Source organism: Dromiciops gliroides, chromosome 4 (assembly GCF_019393635.1).
Source record: "Dromiciops gliroides isolate mDroGli1 chromosome 4, mDroGli1.pri, whole genome shotgun sequence".
Lineage (NCBI taxonomy): Eukaryota > Metazoa > Chordata > Mammalia > Microbiotheria > Microbiotheriidae > Dromiciops > Dromiciops gliroides.
This window is the reverse complement of record NC_057864.1, coordinates 71,864,492-71,884,168: the sequence shown is the minus strand read 5'-3', so window position 1 is coordinate 71,884,168 and position 19,677 is coordinate 71,864,492. Positions and strand designations below refer to the sequence as shown.

Sequence of the window (19,677 nt, the reverse complement as noted above, 5' to 3'; positions counted from 1 at the left end):
TGTGCCACCTAGCTGCCCCCCAATCACTCTTTTCTTTTGGATATTTTCTTCCCTGTTTTTTTGTAAAGTCTACTACTTCTTCCTACCTATTCTCTTCCTGCTTGTAGGACTGACCTTTTCCAACCTCCTTTTCAGAATTATCAACCATATCTTGCCCGCCACATGTTGTTGTATCCAAGGGATATGTCCTGGTGTCTCTGTATTCTCAATCTCTTCTCATTTCTTTCTATAGTCACTCTCTTGGTTATTTTGTCAAGTCCCATTAATTCTACCATGATATCTATTAAGATGACTCCCACATTCATATATCCAGGCTTCACTTTATTTTTGAGATAGCTCTTTAGCCGGCTCTTAGAAATGAAAAACTATCCCTACTTGGTTTTTCTGTGGACACCTCAAACTCAACATACCCAGTATCAAACTCATTATCTCTCCTCATCTCAGCCTTCCCCTTAGCCACCCTTTTTCTGTCAAGGAATGAACCATTCTTTTATACTCACTCAAGTTCAAAAGGGGTCATCCTCAACCTTTCATCATATTTTGCTGTCCCCTCCAAAACCATTTGCCAATTCTCATCTATTCTCTCTCTTACTATTATCCTCTTTATATGATATTCTATCTCCTATTTCTATTCCTTTGCACAGAATACTCTCATGTCTAGAACGTTCTCCCTTCTTAGACCCCATCTGGTATAGCAGGGTATTGAGAAGCCCTGCCACCACTGGGTATGCCCTTCCTCCTCTCCTTCCCCTCTTTCCGTTCCTTTCTTCCAGCCTCCCTATAAGGGTTGCTTTACTTCTCACATAGCTTAGATGATATGGGAGTCACCAAGTCTATTACTTCTGGTGAGTTAAGGACCATCAGGCCTTATCATCTGCCCTGCTTCTGTGCCCTGCAAACCAATGTCACTGTCATCTTCTTACTAAAGTAACCAACCTACCTACTATATGCCCCAACACTGTACCCAAATCTGAGGTTTTACATTCACCCTGTAGCTAAATTGTCTTTTATGGGTTGTCTGTCTGAAGGAGTGTGAGCTCTTTCAGAGCAGGATTTGTATAGACTTTTCTATTTGGATCCTCAACATTTAACATGATTTTTGGCACATCATGAGTGCCTAATAAATGTTTTCATTCTAACATCCTTCAAGGCTCAGCTCTGTCGTCACCTCCTTTAGGAGGCCTTTCCTGATTTTCTCAGTTGTACCTTGTTCCCAAATCACTATATCCTTTTTGGAGGGGGGGGGGCAGGGGCAATGAGGGTTAAGTGACTTGCCCAGGGTCACACAGCTAGTGTCAAGTGTCTGAGGCCAGATTTGAACTCAGGTCCTCCTGAATCCAGGGCCAGTGCTTTATCCACTGTGCCACCTAGCTGCCCCTCTACTATATCTTTTAATGTACTTTATATTTATTTAGCAGTAGGATATAACATCCCTAAAACCAATCGGGGGCAATCAATAAGTGCTTGTTTAATTGGCTCATATAAAATACACTATCGGAATGTCATGAATTTCTTGTTTTGAATCAAGGTACTTTGAAATAAAGACATTTTTAGGAATTATCATATCTAGGTTAATTTTTTTTTTCTGTAGCACATACAAGATCTAAGCCATTTTGTGCCTTTATGAGAATTATTTACCTTAAAGGTTTTCTGCTAATTGTTCAGTTTATATGTTTTTGGGGGGTTTTTTTGGTGAGGCAATTGGGATTAAGTGACTTGCCCAGGGTCACACAGCTAGTAAGTGTCAAGTGTCTGGGGTCGGATTTGAACTCAGGTACTCCTGACTCCAGGGCTGGTGCTTTATCCACTGCACCACCTAGCTGCCCTGTTCAGTTTATATGCACACACATATCCATTCTTTAGTCTTTAAAAAATATCCATTGTGACTAACAAAATTCTTAGCTATTCATTTCTGGAATGCCTGCAGTTTTATTTTAAGAAAGAGGTGAATCTTCCATGTCACAAACTTTTCTAGTTTTGGTGAATCATAGCTTAGATTTATAGCTGGAAGAAGCCTTAGAGGATGAATAGAAAACAGAGCTGGAACCTCATTCCACGTTCTTTTCTGCGGCCACCGTATGACACGCACAGGCTGCAAAAAGCAATCTGCGTGCCTGCGAAATGCCAGTGAAGACCCAAGGCTCTTCTCCCTAAATGTTCATAGAAGTGGCAGAAATGACGTGCACAAATTCAGATGTATTTCTAACCATTGCCCGTAAAGTCAGTGTTTTTCTCTTTTTGTGTCTCTGCAGAAGCCCTGCACCGTCCTTACGGCTGTGACGTTGAATCCCAGGCACTGAATGAAGCCATCAGGTGGAGCTCCAAGGAGAATCTGCTTGGAGCCACTGAGAGTGACCCCAATCTCTTTGTTGCACTTTATGATTTTGTAGCAAGTGGTGACAACACACTCAGCATCACCAAAGGTACAGTTATGGGGATAAAAAACTTTTCATTTTCATGTAGAAAATACTGTATTCACAGAATTTAAGAGCTGAAAGGAACCTTAAAAATCATCTTATTGTAGAGGTGAAGAAACCAAAGTCCAAAGTGGTAGTTTGACTTGCTCAAGATGACAAAGCTTACAAGGCACAGAACTCTGGTTCACTTAACTAAGGTACCTTCCATTACTCCTCAGTTCCTCACTGGGTTCTGGGCCTGGGCCTGGCTGTGCCATTATTTAACTAGCTTTCTCACCAGCAGAATGAGGATGATGCCTGCTTTGCTGCCATCCCAAGGAGTTGATTTGAAGAGTAAATGAAGTATTTGTGAGAACATTTGTAAACAAGATCAAACCCTGGCATACAAATGCATAGTGCTTTGTCAGCAATAATAATCATAATAAGCCCAGAATTATGGTCTCTGTTTAGGATATGCTGTTGTTATTTGCCTCTGAGAAATAAAGAAAACTGTGACTTAATATGCTTCTATCCCCACTGATTCCTAACTTGGAGAAAATGATTTTGTTTGCCAGAATAATACATATCTTTATCATTTAATAGTAGAATAATGAGAAAGGCAGAAGAAAAGATTTTTATTTAGTGAAACTTTTTCCAAATGCAGTGTCGTTTGTTTCAGCTGTAAAGGTAAAATATGAAGTGAATACTAACTCTCATCCCACCTTTTGCCAGTTCCTGGCTCATAGCTTGGCACTAGGAAGGGAATAAAGTAGAAGCCCCCCCCCCATGGGATTCCCGGATGAATAAATGGAATATATCCATGCATAGCAGCTAGGGAATACCATGAATAGAGCAATGCACCTAGAGTCAGGAAGATCCAGGTTCAAATTCAGCTTCAGACACTAACTTTTAGGGGAAAATCACAACCTCTGTTTGCTTCAATTTCTTCTTCTCTAAAACAAGGATAATAGTACCTATCTCCCTGGGTTGTCCTCAAATGACATAATAATTGTAAAATGTTTAGCATAGTGCCTAGCACGGAGTATTATGTAAATTTCAATTATCATTATCATCACCATTATTATTATTACTATGAATAGAGAGACTGTAACAGTAGTGTCAACCTCAAATAATTTATTTATTTTGTTAAAGATTTCCCAATTGTGTGTGTGTGTGTGTGTGTGTGTGTGTGAGAGAGACAGACAGACAGACAGACAGACAGACAGACAGACAGACAGACAGACAGACAATTGGGGTTAAGTGACTTGCCCAGGGTCACACAGCCAGTAAGTGTTAAGTGTCTGAGGCCAGATTTGAACTCAGGTACTCCTGACTCCAGGGCCGGTGCTCTATCCACTGCGCCACCTAGCTGCCCCTCATTATAGCTTTTACTAAAGTATAAAAATACAGACTCAATTGAGTACAGACTCAATGGTATTCTGTGTGTCTGTCACCCAATAAACAGTCTAGCTGAGGGTAGAGAGGCTCTTCAGCAGAAGGGGTTGGCATATTGTATTCTTTTTGGTCAGAGCAACTAATGAAATAGAATCTGTATTAGTGGAAGAGGAAAATATCCATACTTGTGAAATCATAGATATTTCCAAATAATAGAAAGAACATTGAGTCACCCATTTCATACAGTTGCAAATTTTTGCCCTAGTGATTAATTCTGTTTTCTTAAATCTGAATTATTCTGTAGTAATATCAAGATTATGCTTTCAGTTGTTATGGTCCTCAAATTTTAAGTTTTCTCTCTTTTATGTATCAGTTCCTTTTCCTTTCTAGTGTGCATAGTTTGTTAATAAATCAGATGGTGATTTCAACAGATTTTAATTTCATTTTAAAATTACTTATTGGGGCAGCTAGGTGGCGTAGTGGATAGAACACTGGCCCTGGATTCAGGAGGACCTGACTTCAAATTTGGCCTCAGACACTTGACACTTGACCCTGGGCAAGTCACTTAACCCCAATTGCCTCAATATATATATATATATATATATATATATACATACACACACACACACATATATATGAAATAAATAAATTACTTATTATACACTTTAAGAAACTTCCATAAGTAATGTTTTCTTCCCAAAATGTTTTGTTTCTGTAGTTGAACTGAAATCCTAAAATCCTTCTCTTTTTTTCTTCTTTGTTGCTAATGTCTAGGTGAGAAGCTCCGAGTCCTAGGTTACAACCAGAATGGTGAGTGGAGTGAGGTACGCTCTAAGAATGGGCAAGGGTGGGTGCCAAGCAACTATATCACCCCAGTGAACAGCCTGGAGAAGCATTCCTGGTACCATGGGCCAGTGTCTCGAAGTGCAGCAGAATATCTGCTTAGCAGTCTTATCAATGGCAGCTTCCTTGTTCGGGAAAGTGAGAGCAGCCCAGGGCAATTATCCATCTCGCTTAGGTACGAGGGACGTGTATACCACTACAGGATCAACACCACCACAGATGGAAAGGTAAGACATGTCCGTAAACATCTAATGTGAGCTACGAGGCAGGACGGTATGCTAGGGCCTGCATTTAGAAGATCTAGATTTGGATCTAGCTTTTGGATTCAATTAATGACTGTGTGATTTTGCAACTTAATAAAACCTACCAGAATTTACTAGCTTACTCTGCTAGCTTCACTTGCATAGTCTTTTTTATTTTTATTTTTTTTAGTGAGGCAATTGGGGTTAAGTGATTTGCCCAGGGTCACACAGCTAGTAAGTGTTAAGTATCCGAGGCTGGATTTGAACTCAGGTACTCCTGACTCCAGGGCCGGTGCTCTATCCACTTCGCCATCTAGCTGCCCCCACTTGCATAGTCTTAAGAGTATGGGGGTTATTTCCCAAACTACAATCAAGCATTCAAATGGAACTTTAGTCAATAAATAAAGCATCATAACATTTTATAGCATGAAAGATCCCTAGACATTTGTCTAGTCTAATTCCTGTTGTTTTCCCAAGGTCAAGTAGCTAATTTTTGACAGAGCTGGATCTAAAATCCAGGTTTTCAATGATATTGGGCTATCTCCCTTATTTCCCTGAAAATCAGTTTTTTAAGATTTCAGTATTTTTCTCATTTAAAATTTTTAATGTATTAAATAAGCTGGACAGGATTCCCCTATTGTAAAGAATTTGTGAAGTTCAGTAATTATCCCATAACGTTTGTAAGTTAACATTAATATTCTTTCATCTTAAAACAGGGCAAGCCTGTATTGGCCAGTATTAGTGGACTTGGTAAAGTAATTAAGTGACTTTAAGGGATTGAGATACTGGAAATTATGTTCTTAATAAAATCTGATTTGTATTACTATGCTTAAAGGTGAAGTGATACTCAAGTAGAAACAGCCACCAAGCTGGACATAAGGATTTCTGTGGGCTACATATTGATTTAGTCATAAAATGTCATATTATCTCTGTCTTACTGTATTTTCATTTATTTTGTTAAATATTTCTCAATTACATTTTAATCTGGTTTGGGCCATACTCAGAGTGTTGTGAGCTGTGTGCCACAAATGTTATATCATTGAAGTTAAAAGAAAATTTAAAATTTTTTTTAGTGTAAATTTTATTTACCCAGCATACTGTATAAAAAGTATATTATTCACAAAAGTAAAAAAAAACAAAACATCTTACCCAATACATATATTTACTAACCTCTACATGTTAGACCCTGAACTCACAGAGAATTCCACAAGAACATGTTCTTTTGTTAGGGAAAATTGTGAATTCATCAGTCTTCCAACTGTCTCATAGGTTTTCTGATTTAGACGCTGCTTAAGTGCTTGCAGTTCCTCATTACAAAGAATAACTATGCTGAAAACACAAAAAAATCAGGAGCTACTGGTCTAGATAGACGAGAGATCTTTAAAGGCAAGCACACAGTGCAGTTGAATTGAAGTTTTATGATTTCTTTGGTATCATCAAAATTTTTCATATAATCTATTAATATATACAACTCTCACTTTATTCACTACCTTGTTCTCCCCTTTCTGTTCTATCTCAGGTGTATGTGACAGCAGAAAGCCGATTTAGCACTTTGGCAGAGCTTGTTCATCATCACTCTACAGTGGCTGATGGGCTGGTGACAACCTTGCACTACCCAGCACCAAAGTGCAATAAGCCTACAGTCTATGGAGTGTCCCCCATCCATGACAAGTGGGAAATGGAACGAACTGACATCACCATGAAGCACAAACTCGGGGGTGGCCAATATGGCGAGGTATATGTTGGCGTCTGGAAGAAATACAGTCTTACTGTTGCTGTGAAAACTCTAAAGGTGGGTAGTGGAGAATCACTCCACTTGGGCTTCTTTTGTCTCTTGAACTGAACTTAGTCACTCGAAAATATCAGCATGTCCTTGCCTTTAGAATGCTTTCCACCCACTAATGCCAAACACTTAAGCAAATTGTGGTAGTTAACCTCAGGTCTTTTCTTGAAGATGTAGTTGCAAATTATCTTAGTGGAAACTATTCAGTGCATTGCAGAGAAACCCACGTGAAGGAGAGAGTCTGACTGTGGAGGCATATGATGTTGCTCTCAGTGGGAAGTTAGAGAGAAATTCCATCTTTTGAAAGGAGAACAGAAGTTTTGTGTGTGTGCCCCTTGCTGGTCAGGGATTCTTTGGGGTCATTGAATCACAATTTAAGGATAAAGCTGATAGCTTCACTTTAGTGAAATGGTAAAGTGAAATGGTTTATACTTTCTTTATTCTATGTTCTTGCTACTACCCTCACTTATTCTCTTCTCTGTGCAACCTACTGCTAAATCAATGTTTCTAATCCCATCCCAACCTCATATAGTGAGTGTGTGTGCATGTGTGTGTGAGAGACAATTAAGATTTACAAAGCATTTTCTTTATAAATCTGCATCAAGTAGTATAGGTGTTATGATGTCCATTTTACAAACGACACATGCTTGCAGCACTGGCGACCACCTTCTTTCTCATTCTGAATACTCTCTTTTCCCTTTATTTTTATGACTGTTGTCTCCTGGTTGTCCCACTTCTCTGGCCTCTCTTCAGTCTTCTTTGATGGTTCATCATCTGTGAACCTGTTTTCTATATGTGGATGTGCCACAAAATTCTGTCCTGGCTTTTTCTTTCTTACTGTATTCTCCAAGTAATCTCAGCAGCTTCTGTGGATTCAAGTATCATCTTTGTGCTAATGACTCTCAGGTTTGTATATCTAGGCCTGAGCTTCAGTTCTGAATCACCATCTAATTGCCACCTGGACATTTCCAACTGGCTGTTCTGTTGCTATCTCAAATTGACCATATCCGGAATTCATTCTTTGCCTCAAACAGCACTTCTTCCAAACTATTTCTGTTGAGGGTATAGCTATCCTTCAGTCACTTGGGTTGGCAACCCAGAAGTCATCCACTATACTTCCTTCTCTTTCATTCGCCACCCCCATACCCAGTCACTTGCCAAATCTTGTCAGTTCTGCCTCCACGGCATTGTTTTACAACCATCCCTTTTTCTTTTCACAAAGCCAACACCCTAGTTCAGGCCCATAATTATATTACATCTGGATTATTGCACTAGCCTCCTAATTGTTCTTCTCTATTCTCTCCAGCCGGTAGTCAACATAGCTGGCAAATTAATTTTCAGTGAATGATACAGTGACTCTACTTTTTCTAATCTGTACTCCATACAACTGGCAAGTTCATATTCCTAAAGCACAGGTCTGACCATGCCACTACCCTCCTAAAGACACTTTAGTGGCTTCCTACTGTCTGTAAGATAAAATATAAGTTCCTTTGTTTGGTTAAAAAGCCCTTCACAATCTGGTCCCAGTGTGCATTTCCAGTCTTCCTGCAAATTATTCTCCTACCCACATTCTGCTTTCTAGCCAAACTGACCTATTTGCTATTCCCTTTGCACTACAGCTCACCTCCATGTATGTGCCTTTGCCCAGGCTGTCTCCCCTTTGCTTTACTCAACCTTTAGGTCAGGCCTTTATCACCTCTTTCCTGGATTACCACAGTAGCCTCCTGATTGGTCTTCCTGCCTCAAGTTTCTCTCCACTCTAATCCATCCTGAACACTGCTGCCACCAAAATGATTTTCCCTTAAGCATTGATCTGGTTATGAGATTCCCCTACTGAATCAATTCCAGTGTTTTCTTACTGCTTCTGTGATAAAATATACATTCTTTTCAGCTGTTGAAGAACTTTTAGCTATATTTCCAGCCTCTTTAAACAAGATCTGATAAACTGGCATTCACACTATAGTCTCCCATCTCCATTTCTTTGCATTGAGGTGAGAAGGGAGCACATTCTAGGAATAGGAGTTAGCCTGTGGGTAAAAGATACTATGGAGGTAAAAGCAATAAGATTTGGCAGCTAATTGCATATGTGACTTATGAGAGAGGGAGAAGTCCCGGACAATATCAAAGTTGTGAACCTAGGAGAGTGGAAAGATGATGGCATTTCTGTTAGAAACAGAGAGGTTTGGGACAGCTAGGTGGCACAGTGGATAGAACACTGGCCCTGGAGTCAGGAGGACCTAAGTTCAAATCTGGTCTGAGACATTTGACACTTACGAGCTGTGTGGCCCTGGGCAAGTCACTGAACCCTGAGAGAGAAGGGGGGGCAGGGAGGGGGGGGAGAGGGAGAAGGAGAGGTTGGCTTGAAAGAGGAGAGAAAGTTTGGCAAGAAATATAATGAGTTCAGTTTTAGACACGTTGAATTTGAGATATCTCTAGAACATCCCGTTTAAAGTATCTACTAGGCAATTGGTAACGTTGGACTAAACCTCTGGGACCGATTATATGTATCTTGAGTCATCTGCATAGCGATTGCAGTGAAATCTATAGGAATTTATGAGTAGAGGGGAAGGGTAGAATCTTGGAGAATACCCACAGAAGGCTCTATATGGATCATTACCCTGAGAAGTCAAGATACGTGAAAGGCAAACTAGAAGAGGTTGGTATCATGAAAACCCATAAGGAGCTGGTACCTTTGAAGAGTGCAACTTCAGTAGAGTAATGAGATCAAAAGCAAGGTTGCAAAGGGTTAATGAGCGAATGAGAGGAAAGAAAGTGGAGCCTAGCTTATGTAGTTAGCTTCTTCTAGGAGTTTGAGGAAGGGTAGTGACATCTAGGTTGATGACTTGAGGGCCTACTAGGGTCTAGTGAAGATATTTTTTTGTTTGTTTTTTTGTTTTTGTTTTTTTTGGTGGGGCAGTGGGGATTAAGTGACTTGCCCAGGGTCACACAGCTAGTAAGTGTCAAGTGTCTGAGGCCCGATTGGAACTCAGGTCCTCCTGAATCCAGGGCCGGTGCTTTATCCATTGTGCCACCTAGCCGCCCTAGTGAAGATATTTTTAAGGATGGAGGAGATTTGGCTGTGTTGGAAGTCAGTAGAAAAGGAACTAATAGATAGTGAGAGCTTGAAAATCGGAGGGCATGATTGAGGTTGCAGTCTATTCAAGAAGAAGAGGGGATAGGCTCAAGGACACATGTTAAGAAGTTGGCTTTGGCAAAGAGAAGGTCAGCCTCTTGGGGAAAGGAGGAGAGAGTGGGAGATTTTACCAAAGGATTTTGAGATGGAGAGAAAAAGAAATGATGAAGCTCATTTCAAATGACCTCAGCTGAGATGGGAGGGCAGGGGAAGAGGCTTGGAATGGCAACTGTAGGGACTGAGATAACAGAATCAATTAAGGAGGAATAAAAGATATTGTCTTGCCTGCAGTGAGGACCCAATTAAAGTGAAAAAAAATGACTTTATAATGTACCTATTCAACATGGTTGTGAAGTTTCTTCCATCTGAATTTAGCAGCACTCGGGTCCAAGTGGCAAAGGCAAATGATAGGAATAATTCAGGATTGAGGTTTGGCAAAAGATAAGTGTTGGCAAGACAATGGGGTAAAGGATTTGAGGGTGGGGACAATGTTGGGTTGAAAGGGAAGTTGGATAGGAAAGAAAGTAAAGTCCAGAGCAAGGGTAATAGCCATAGAACATTCTAAGGAGTGGTAGGATTGGAGGTCTTAATGAGAGTGAAGATTAGGTTACCAGGGAGAGGTGGAATATGGAAGGTTAGCATACTGTAGAGAAATGTCAGGTTTGGGTTTTGTTTGTTTGTTTGTTTTTGACTAAAAGTATTTTATTATTTTCCGGTTACCTGTAGAGATAGTCTTCAACATTTGTTTTCATAAGATTTCCAATTTCCAATTTTTCTCCCTGCCACCCCTCTTCTCCCCCTCCCCTAGACAGCAGGTAATCTGATGTAGGCTTTATGTTCATATTTCTGCATTAGTCATGTTATACAAGAAGAATCAGAGCAAAAAGGAAAAACCTCAAAAAAGAAAAACAGCACCAAAAACAAAAGAAATAGTATGGTTCAATCAGCATCCATACTCCACAGTTCTTTTTTTTTTCTTTTTTTTCTGGATTTGGAGATCCCCTTCCATCATGAGTCCCTTGGAACTCTTCTGTACCATTGCATTGGTGAGAAGAATCTAGTCCATCACAGTTGATCAACACACAATGTTGATGATACTGTGTACAGTATTCTTCTGGTTCTGCTCATCTCACTCATCATCAGTTCATGCAAGTCCTTCCAGGTTTCTCTGAACTCCTGCTCATCGTTTCTTACAGCACAATAGAATTCTATTACATTCATATACCACAACTTGTTCAGCCATTGCCCAATTGATGGGGAGCCTCTCACTTTCCAATTCCTTGCCACCACAAAAAGAGCAGTTATAAATATTTTTGTACATGTGGGTCCTTTTCCCTTTTTTATGATCTCTTTGGGAAAAAGACCCAAAAGTGGTATTGCTGGGTCAAAAGGTATGCACAGCTTTATAGCCCTTTGGGCATAATTCCAGATTGCTCTCCAGAATGGTTGGATCAGTTCACAGCTCCACCAACAATGTATTAGTGTTCCAATTTTTCCACAGCTTCTCCAACATTTATTATTTTCCTTTTTTGTCATATTAGCCAATCTGATAGGTGTCAGGTGGTACCTCAGAGTTGTTTTAATTTGCATTTCTCTAATCAGTAATGATTTAGAGCATTTTTTCATGTGGGAATAGATAGCTTTGATTTCTTCATCAGAAAACTGCCTGCCTGTTCATATCCTTGAAATGTCAGTTTTTAAGGAAGGAAATGGAACATTTTGGGTAATGGTGAGAGCCTTTGTGTGAGTGGTCATGGAATTTAAAGAAGCTGAGGAATTGGGAATTTAGGCAATTTGAATGTGTATCTCTGTGAATGTTGAAGTCTGCTAGTATCAAGGTAGGTGTTTGGGAGAAGACAACAGTGAACCAGCTGCTGATTTCCTTAAGAAAGGAGGAAAAATGACTGCTAGAATGAGTGCTAGAAAACAATAGTCCCCTTGATTTGGATATTTGTAGGTCATGATTGCTACCCTTCACTCATCTGCCAATTGGAATTTACTCCAGAAGTCTAGTTTTTTTAGGTCAGTTGAATGCTGGGTAGACTCAAGGTCATCCCTCAATGGGAGTAGTTCTTCACGTAGTAAACTAAAAGAAGTATTTGGAATTCATGTGTTCAGAATTAATTTCCTTTTTTGGCTTTTATGTTTGGAGGTGAAGTGGCAGAGAGGTGAGTTGATCTTGATCTTATTTTTTCTTTTCTTTTTAGGAAGATACCATGGAGGTGGAGGAATTCCTAAAAGAAGCTGCTGTGATGAAAGAAATCAAGCATCCTAATCTAGTACAGCTACTAGGTGAGATTTCTTTATCTTTTTACCAGATTTCCCCAAATCCTTTGTTCTGCACTCTGTATTTCTAAATTGTCTTTTTGGAAGCACTGTAAGGGAAACTTCAGAATGTATCTTTTTCCAAAAAAAAAGATGTAATTGTAGGCTTCCTTATAGAACCTATGTACTTTGTTAAGAATTGCCTGAAAAACAAACAGCCTTGACTTCACTAAAGAATGATACTGTAGGGGCAGCTAGGTGGCACAGTGGATAGAGCACCGGCCTTGGAGTCAGGAGTACCTGAGTTCAAATCCGGCCTCACACACCTGACACTTATGACCCTAGGCAAGTCACTTAACCCCAATTGCCTCACCCCCCCCCCCCCAAAAAAAAAGCATGATAGTGTAGTTCATGAAGATAAGTCAACAGCATTACATACTTTTATCTGAATCTGTAAGGCTGAGGAGTTGAGGCTATACCCAGTCATCTAGGTGTGGACTGACACAAATGGCTTCATGTGCGTGTCTTACACTTTGATTATATCATGTCCTCTTCTTTTTTCCTTTTAGCTATATTCTGTGCTCGTTTTCAACTTGTTTCCCTTTTTGATACATACATACATACATACATACGTATATTTCTCTCCCTTACTTTTGTTCTCACTCTATTAAAATTCAAACAGAAATGGCCTTAGAAATTAATCTTTTTTGTTCGTATATGGATAGGACTGTCCCAGCCATGAAATGTCTGCTTTCTCTGGATCTGAGTACAGAGAGGCTCATCACCATTAGGCTGGCCACTTGGTAATGGGTGGAACCAGTGAAATAAAAAAACAGAAACATCCAAAATACCCCCTTCTCTCCTCGCATCTTGTTTTTGGACCCTTTTCACTTTTTCAGTGATGCTAGGAGTCCACTGGGGGAAAATCAAGATGATGACACTCGAGGATTTGATTGATCAACAAGTATTTAGGGGGGGCAGCTAGGTGGCGCAGTGGATAAAGCACTGGCCTTGGATTCAGGAGGACCTGAGTTCAAATCCAGCCTCAGACACTTGACACTTAACTAGCTGTGTGACACTGGGCAAGTCACTTAACCCTCATTGCCCTACAAAAAAAAAACAAAAAACAAGTATTTAGGAAACACCTTGAGTGCTGTGTGCTAAGCTACAGAGACAAAAGTCAGATGGTCCCTGATTTCTAACAGGAGAGACACTCAAGATGCAAATATAGAGGCACAGTCAGAGTTGTCTTTTAAAAAATGGGAGATTCTAGGAGGGGGAGAGCCGATCCAAAGTTACACAGAAAGGAGGTCAAATGTTCTATGTCAGGAATAGCAAGATCAGTGTAATAAGACTGGAAAAGCGAGATGGGGCCAAGTTATCAATACTCAACAGAGTATTTGATAGAGGCCAAAATATCACCAGAAATAGTTTAGTCCTATTAGTCCTAATAAAGTGTATCATGAACTTAGCAGATGAGGCTGTGTGTTTCATTATTAATATCCAGATACACTGAAATACTTAAAAGCTCTTTTTGCTAGGCATAAGCTTAGAGCCTGTAATTCAATATATAGTATAATAATCACTGCCACTTTCAGGTAGTGTTCTGTTACCATCCCATATGTGTGGATAGTGGGCCAGGTTGGTGGCCTAATTGGTGCCCAGTGTCCTGTGCTGGGAGAACCCTGGACTTGGAGTCTTAGGGATCTGGGTTCTCATTACCCTTCTAGCACTCACTGTGTGACCATGGACCACTGATTTACTCTCCATACCTACCACATTCAATTAGTATAGAAATAACAGGGCAGCTAGGTGGCACAGTGGATAAAACACTGGCCCTGGATTCAGAAGGACCTGAGTTCAAATGTGACCTCAGACACTTGACACTTATTAGTTATGTGACCCTGGGCAAGTCACTTAACCCTCATTGCCCTAAAAAAAGGAAAAGAAATAACATCTATAGAGTCCTTTTCAAACCTTAAAGCACTGTGTAGGTGTCAGCTATTATTATTTTGAGGACATGGAGAATCTCAATCACATTCTGCCATTGCGCTGTCTCTGGAAAACCCAAAGAAACCAGTGAAATTACACAAGACAAGAAAGGAGAGCAGGGCCTCCCTCATGTCAGTATCAAGAGTAGCTTGTAGGGGCAGCTAGGTGGCGCAGTGGATAGAGCACCGGCCCTGGATTCAGGAGGACCTGAGTTCAGATCCAGCCTCAGACACTTTACCCACTTACTAGCTGTGTGACCCTGGGCAAGTCACTTAACCCCAATTGCCTCACCAAAAAAACAAAACAAAACAAAAAGAGTAGCTTGTGAGAAGAGGTGAAAAAGGGCACAAGAGCTGAATTATAGAAGTCACCTAATGGTTCACATATTGCTTCACTGACCAGAAGGATTTGGGTGGTTTGGAGGTGAGACCCCTCACAGCAACCTCTTTTAAAATATTCTTAACCTTTGACCTTTCCTGGCCCATCAGGGGTGTGTACCTTGGAGCCACCTTTTTACATAGTGACTGAATACATGCCCTATGGAAACCTCCTTGACTACCTGCGGGAGTGCAACCGAGAAGAGGTGAGCGCTGTGGTGCTGCTCTACATGGCCACGCAGATCTCCTCTGCCATGGAGTACTTGGAGAAAAAAAACTTCATCCATCGGTGAGTGAGCATGCAGGCCTGCCAACCACAGGGGCCCCTCCTAGGGGCATCTCTCTATAGAACACCTCAGACCCTAATGCATTCATCAGCCAAGGCCTGGGGCCCACTAGGACCCCTTGGCCTTTGGTTACATACTTAGTCTGTTTGCTCCCCCTAGAGGTTTGATGTAGCAGGTTAGCCTTATCCCTTGCAATGTTGGGATCGGTCATAGGCCCCTTTCAGATCATCTTGCCCGACTCCCTTCCAGTAATAGATATGTGTTATATTAACATGATATCCAATATTGAACATATGCACACAGCACATACATTTTGCACTTGTTAGGGAAATTATTCTTAGAGATTTAAACTTATTCTGGAACTACCAAAGACTAATCACTTGATGGTTTTTCAGTGTTATAAATGATTTTCTGTTACATATAGTTTTTCATAAGAATAATATTGCTGTCAGCATCTTCTCTAAGTTGTTACTCTTGAAGACCCTGAATGAAAAATGAAAGACTCTTTTCTTCACCTGTGAATGTAATTATGTCAGTGTTCTCTTTTCTACAGAGATTTAGCAGCTCGTAATTGCTTAGTAGGAGAGAATCATGTGGTCAAGGTTGCTGATTTTGGCTTAAGTAGATTAATGACTGGAGATACCTATACTGCTCATGCTGGAGCGAAATTCCCTATCAAATGGACAGCACCAGAAAGCCTGGCCTACAATACTTTCTCAATTAAATCTGATGTCTGGGGTAAGAATGAAAGTTTTTTGTATTGGCCTATGTATAATTTTCTTGTTTTTCATAAATGACCTCCTTTCTCTAGCATTTGATTTTTGGTGATGGTCATTTTCCCTTCCCCATCAGATCCTCTGTAATTATATCAGAATTGTAAAGATCCTCTGTAAAAATAAAACTTTTACCTTACTGTTTTATGATATTGATTATTAGGGCCTTGTTGATAGTTTTTTTCTGTCTCTATCAGAAAAGGGCTTTAAAGGTGCCTTTTTCCAACAGTGGTCAGTAAGGCTCCTATTTAGTTCTTGCCTCCTTGGGGAAACAATGTAGTTCAGTGGCATTAAAAAAAGCATGAAACCTGGATTGTAAATTCTTATCCTAAGTCTAACTGCCTCTGGCCAATTCACTTTTGTTCTCTGTGAATTGGTTTTTTATACTTTATTTTTCCTTTTTTCCCCTTATAGACTTTTAGGAAGCATAACTAATTGGGGGGGAAAAGTTTTGAATTAAATTATCAAGCAAGAGCTGTGGGATATTGACCAATGATTCCAAGCTTAAGAATACCTGTGACTCACGCCATCAGCCTCCTTTCCCTACTTTGAATCTTGTCTGACATGCATGTCCCATTGAAAAATTAACTGAAATTTCCAGGACTCTTCCTCAAAATGTAAAGCATAAATCACTTACGACCATCTAAACAGATGAAAAAGCAGCACTAGACCAGGAGTAATTTGCTGATGGCCTACCACCTTATGTTACAGCTTATCTACTCTATTTCATGTTTATTTAGTGAAAAACCCAGTCATGTAGCAAGAAGGGGGAAAGTATAAATTCATCCTGGGAGGTAAAAAAAGTATAAATACATACTGGGAGTTTGAAGGAAGAAGTTCTTTCATTCCTGGAGGTGAATGGTTACTGTAGCAAATACTATATTGGTCAGGTCACAGCAGCATATGACATCCCTCCTCTCAGCCCCCCAAAGCTGACAGTAAAGTTAACTTATAAGAAAAGGAAAGAGGCGTATCTGCTTATTTTGTTTTTTAATTCCTTGTACAGCTTTTGGGGTACTGTTATGGGAAATTGCAACCTATGGGATGTCACCATATCCAGGGATTGACCTGTCTCAGGTCTATGATCTGTTGGAGAAAGGATATCGAATGGAGCAGCCTGAAGGATGTCCACCAAAAGTCTATGAACTTATGAGGGCATGTGAGTACTTTTGCCAGTTTTTATTTTGAAAAATTAAATAGTAGGGGCGGTTAGATGGTACAGTAGATAGAGCACTGGCCCTGGATTCAGGAGGACCTGAGTTCAAATCTGGCCTTAGACACTTAACACTTACTAGCTGTGTGACCCTGGGCAAGTCACTTAACCCCAATTGCCTCACCAAAAAAAAAAAAATTTAAATCAGTAACTCAGGAAGATTAAAGGAATCTGGGACATTTTACCTCTCTTGGTTGCTAGACTTAATCCAGACTCTAGTGGCATTTATTTGGTATGCTTTTGCTATTCCCTAGCCAAATGACAAATCTTGTAACATCTTGTTGGGTCTCATTTAGTCCTAGGAATAGTTATCCTTAGACCAGGTGACCCAGTTAACTTGAAGAAAGTTGACATCTTCAGCAGAAAGACAAGACTTTCTTTAGGTTTTCAAGATGAAAGGAAAGGGAAAGCTTCTTGAAATAACCCGCTACATGACTGTGTGTCTAGCCATCAGAAAGTATTTGATACAACCTCTTTTAGTGAATAACGAGAGTATCTGGTAGGGGTAGGAGCCTAGGGAGGGTTAGGGATGAAGGATTAAGCTGCAATTGTGTTAGACACAGGTCATAAAATTTTTACCTCGCTGACTAAAGCGAGGTACTTTGTTAGCTTGCAATAACTATGAGTTCCTTCTTACTTAAACTGAGATCCAGCTAAGAACTTGAAATCGAAATAGAACCAATTATTTCTAAAGGTGAATCTCTAAAGAGATATCTGGAACGTCTCTGTTTCCCCAGGGGAAATAAGCCATTAGAGTAAAATCCCGAGGGTAGAAACCAAACTCTGTCATTGGGGGGTTGGGGCGGGGGGATGACACACAGTACATAGAAGCCCCAGTGTTTTAGCTAGCCAGTGGTCTTTCTGGGTCTAGAGCCTATCATTGAGTCTACCATCAGCTTTGTAAGCACCCTTACATTTGTTTTCTATGTCAATAAACATTCAGCTTCTACAGTTTTGCTCAATGTTTATCTGAGAGGAGGAGTCTTATCATTAGAAAATTTCATAGTTGGAAGGATCTACAGGAATTCTTTCTGTAACGTTATTCATTCTCTACTTAAAGTAGAAGTGAAGAGTAACTAGTTCTACTTTTTTTTTTTTTTTTTTGGTAAGGCAATTGGGGTTAAGTGACTTGCCCAGAGTCACATAGCTAGTAAGTGTCAAATGTCTGAGGCTGGATTTGAACTCAGGTACTCCTGACTCCAGGGCCGGTGCTCTATCCACTGCGCCACCTAGCTGCCCCCACTAGTTCTACTCTTAAACCTAATTGCTAGGACATTTTTCTTTATGTCAAACCTAAAGCTACCTTTCTCCAACTTAAACATTTGTTTCCAGTCTGCCCTCTGAGCCCAAGCAAAACAAGCTTGATTCCTCTTCCACTTAACAGCCCTTTAAAAACCTAAAGACATCCCTCCTACCTGCATAAGTCTTCTCTTGAAGTGATAATGTTCAAATGACTTGATCCCAGGGCTCCTCACCATTCCAGTTACTGTCTTCTAAAAACCAGTTTGTCAATAGCCTTCATAAAATGTGGTGCCCACACCAGGGCAGGATATAATGAAACTATTAATTCCTTTATACTGTGGATATTTTACCTTTCTCAGTGCAACCTAAGATATTAGTTTTACGGTATTTCATGTCACAACAACTCAGTACATTTCCAATCTGCTAAAACCCAAAGACCATTTTCATATGAACTGTTTGTTACCTAGCCAATTTTTCCCTATCTTGTACATGTGCTGTTAGTTCTTAAAACACAGAGTTCAGGGGTTCTTAAGAGTTCTTAAGGGTTCTGGGGGACTCATGAACACCCCCCACCCCCATCCCACCCCACCCCCGCCCAGAAATCTGTGGATACTTTTAAGGGGAGGGCTTGGAAAGTTGAATGGGGGCAGGGTATATTTTTATTTTCATTAGCTTCTAACTGAAGTTTAGCATTTCCTTCCATTAAAATTTTTTGGAAAATTATTCTGAGAAGGATCAGTAAGCTTTGCCAAGCTGCCAGAAGGGTCTGTGATGGCCCCCAAAAAGGTGAAGAGCCCCTGTCCCAGTTGATTTGTTGTCATTGCAGAAAATATTCACCATTTTGCCCTATTTCTTATGATATAGGCTGGAAGTGGAGCCCTTCTGACAGGCCATCTTTTGCTGAGACACATCAAGCTTTTGAAACTATGTTTCATGACTCCAGCATTTCTGAAGGTGAGGAATCTGCTTACACTGGTGAAGATGACACTTCAGAAAGGATGGATCTTTGAAGTCTTGGGATGACACTTTTCCCACTGCATTAATGCTGATAGTTTTTATTTGTTTAAGAAGGAGAAAAAGGAGGGCATTCCTTTATACATCTTGGGTCTTTAATATCAAAGTTAAGTTTTACTGGGAAATGAATTGTTATTTCTTGAATCAGGTTGTTAATTCACTTCCTTTAGCAACATTAAAGGCACTTGAAACAAGAAGAAAAAAGGATACTTTAAAATCTTCCAATCACCCACAACCCCAGAGGCAGAAGCAATTCATAAAGGAACCAAGATCTTATTAGTCCGTTTTTAAACCATTTTATTAGCGTTTTATTAATCTGATAGTCATCAGTGTACATAACAGAAGAAATCTCCCAAAAGCACCTAATAGAAAATATTGAAAACAAAATGGAATTTTGCCCATTTCCCTCACTAATTCAAATTATAAGAAAAAGAAAAGTTCCATCAACAAAAATGTCTGAAAAGAACCTTCCTTCTATAGACTCCCTAAGATGACTAGAATTTGGAGGCAGCACAGTTGGTCCTTTGGGCCTTGATTGCTAAATGTGTTTCTCAACCTTGTCTTTTCTTGTACTTCTATTTCCTTTTGAGTCAAGCTTAGTACCATAATCTTTTGGGGGGAGGGGCACAATGAGGGTTAAGTGACTTGCCCAGGGTCACACAGCTAGTAAGTGTCAAGTGTCTGAGGTCAGATTTGAACTCAGGTCCTCCTGAATCCAGGGC

At 40.1% G+C, this 19,677-nt stretch overlaps 1 protein-coding gene across 3 annotated transcripts in view; it reads left to right on the top strand.

Moving 5' to 3' along the window:
• ABL2 (ABL proto-oncogene 2, non-receptor tyrosine kinase) overlaps positions 1 to 19,677 on the top strand; it is a 97,748-nt gene that overhangs the window by 63,785 nt on the left and 14,286 nt on the right. For all 3 annotated transcript variants that reach the window (XM_044001239.1, XM_044001241.1, XM_044001240.1), the window contains exons 2-9: positions 2,253 to 2,423; positions 4,566 to 4,861; positions 6,396 to 6,668; positions 12,000 to 12,084; positions 14,538 to 14,715; positions 15,267 to 15,451; positions 16,493 to 16,645; positions 18,806 to 18,895. In XM_044001239.1, the coding sequence (XP_043857174.1) occupies positions 2,253 to 2,423; positions 4,566 to 4,861; positions 6,396 to 6,668; positions 12,000 to 12,084; positions 14,538 to 14,715; positions 15,267 to 15,451; positions 16,493 to 16,645; positions 18,806 to 18,895 (1,431 nt within the window). The remainder of the gene's footprint in view (positions 1 to 2,252; positions 2,424 to 4,565; positions 4,862 to 6,395; positions 6,669 to 11,999; positions 12,085 to 14,537; positions 14,716 to 15,266; positions 15,452 to 16,492; positions 16,646 to 18,805; positions 18,896 to 19,677) is intronic.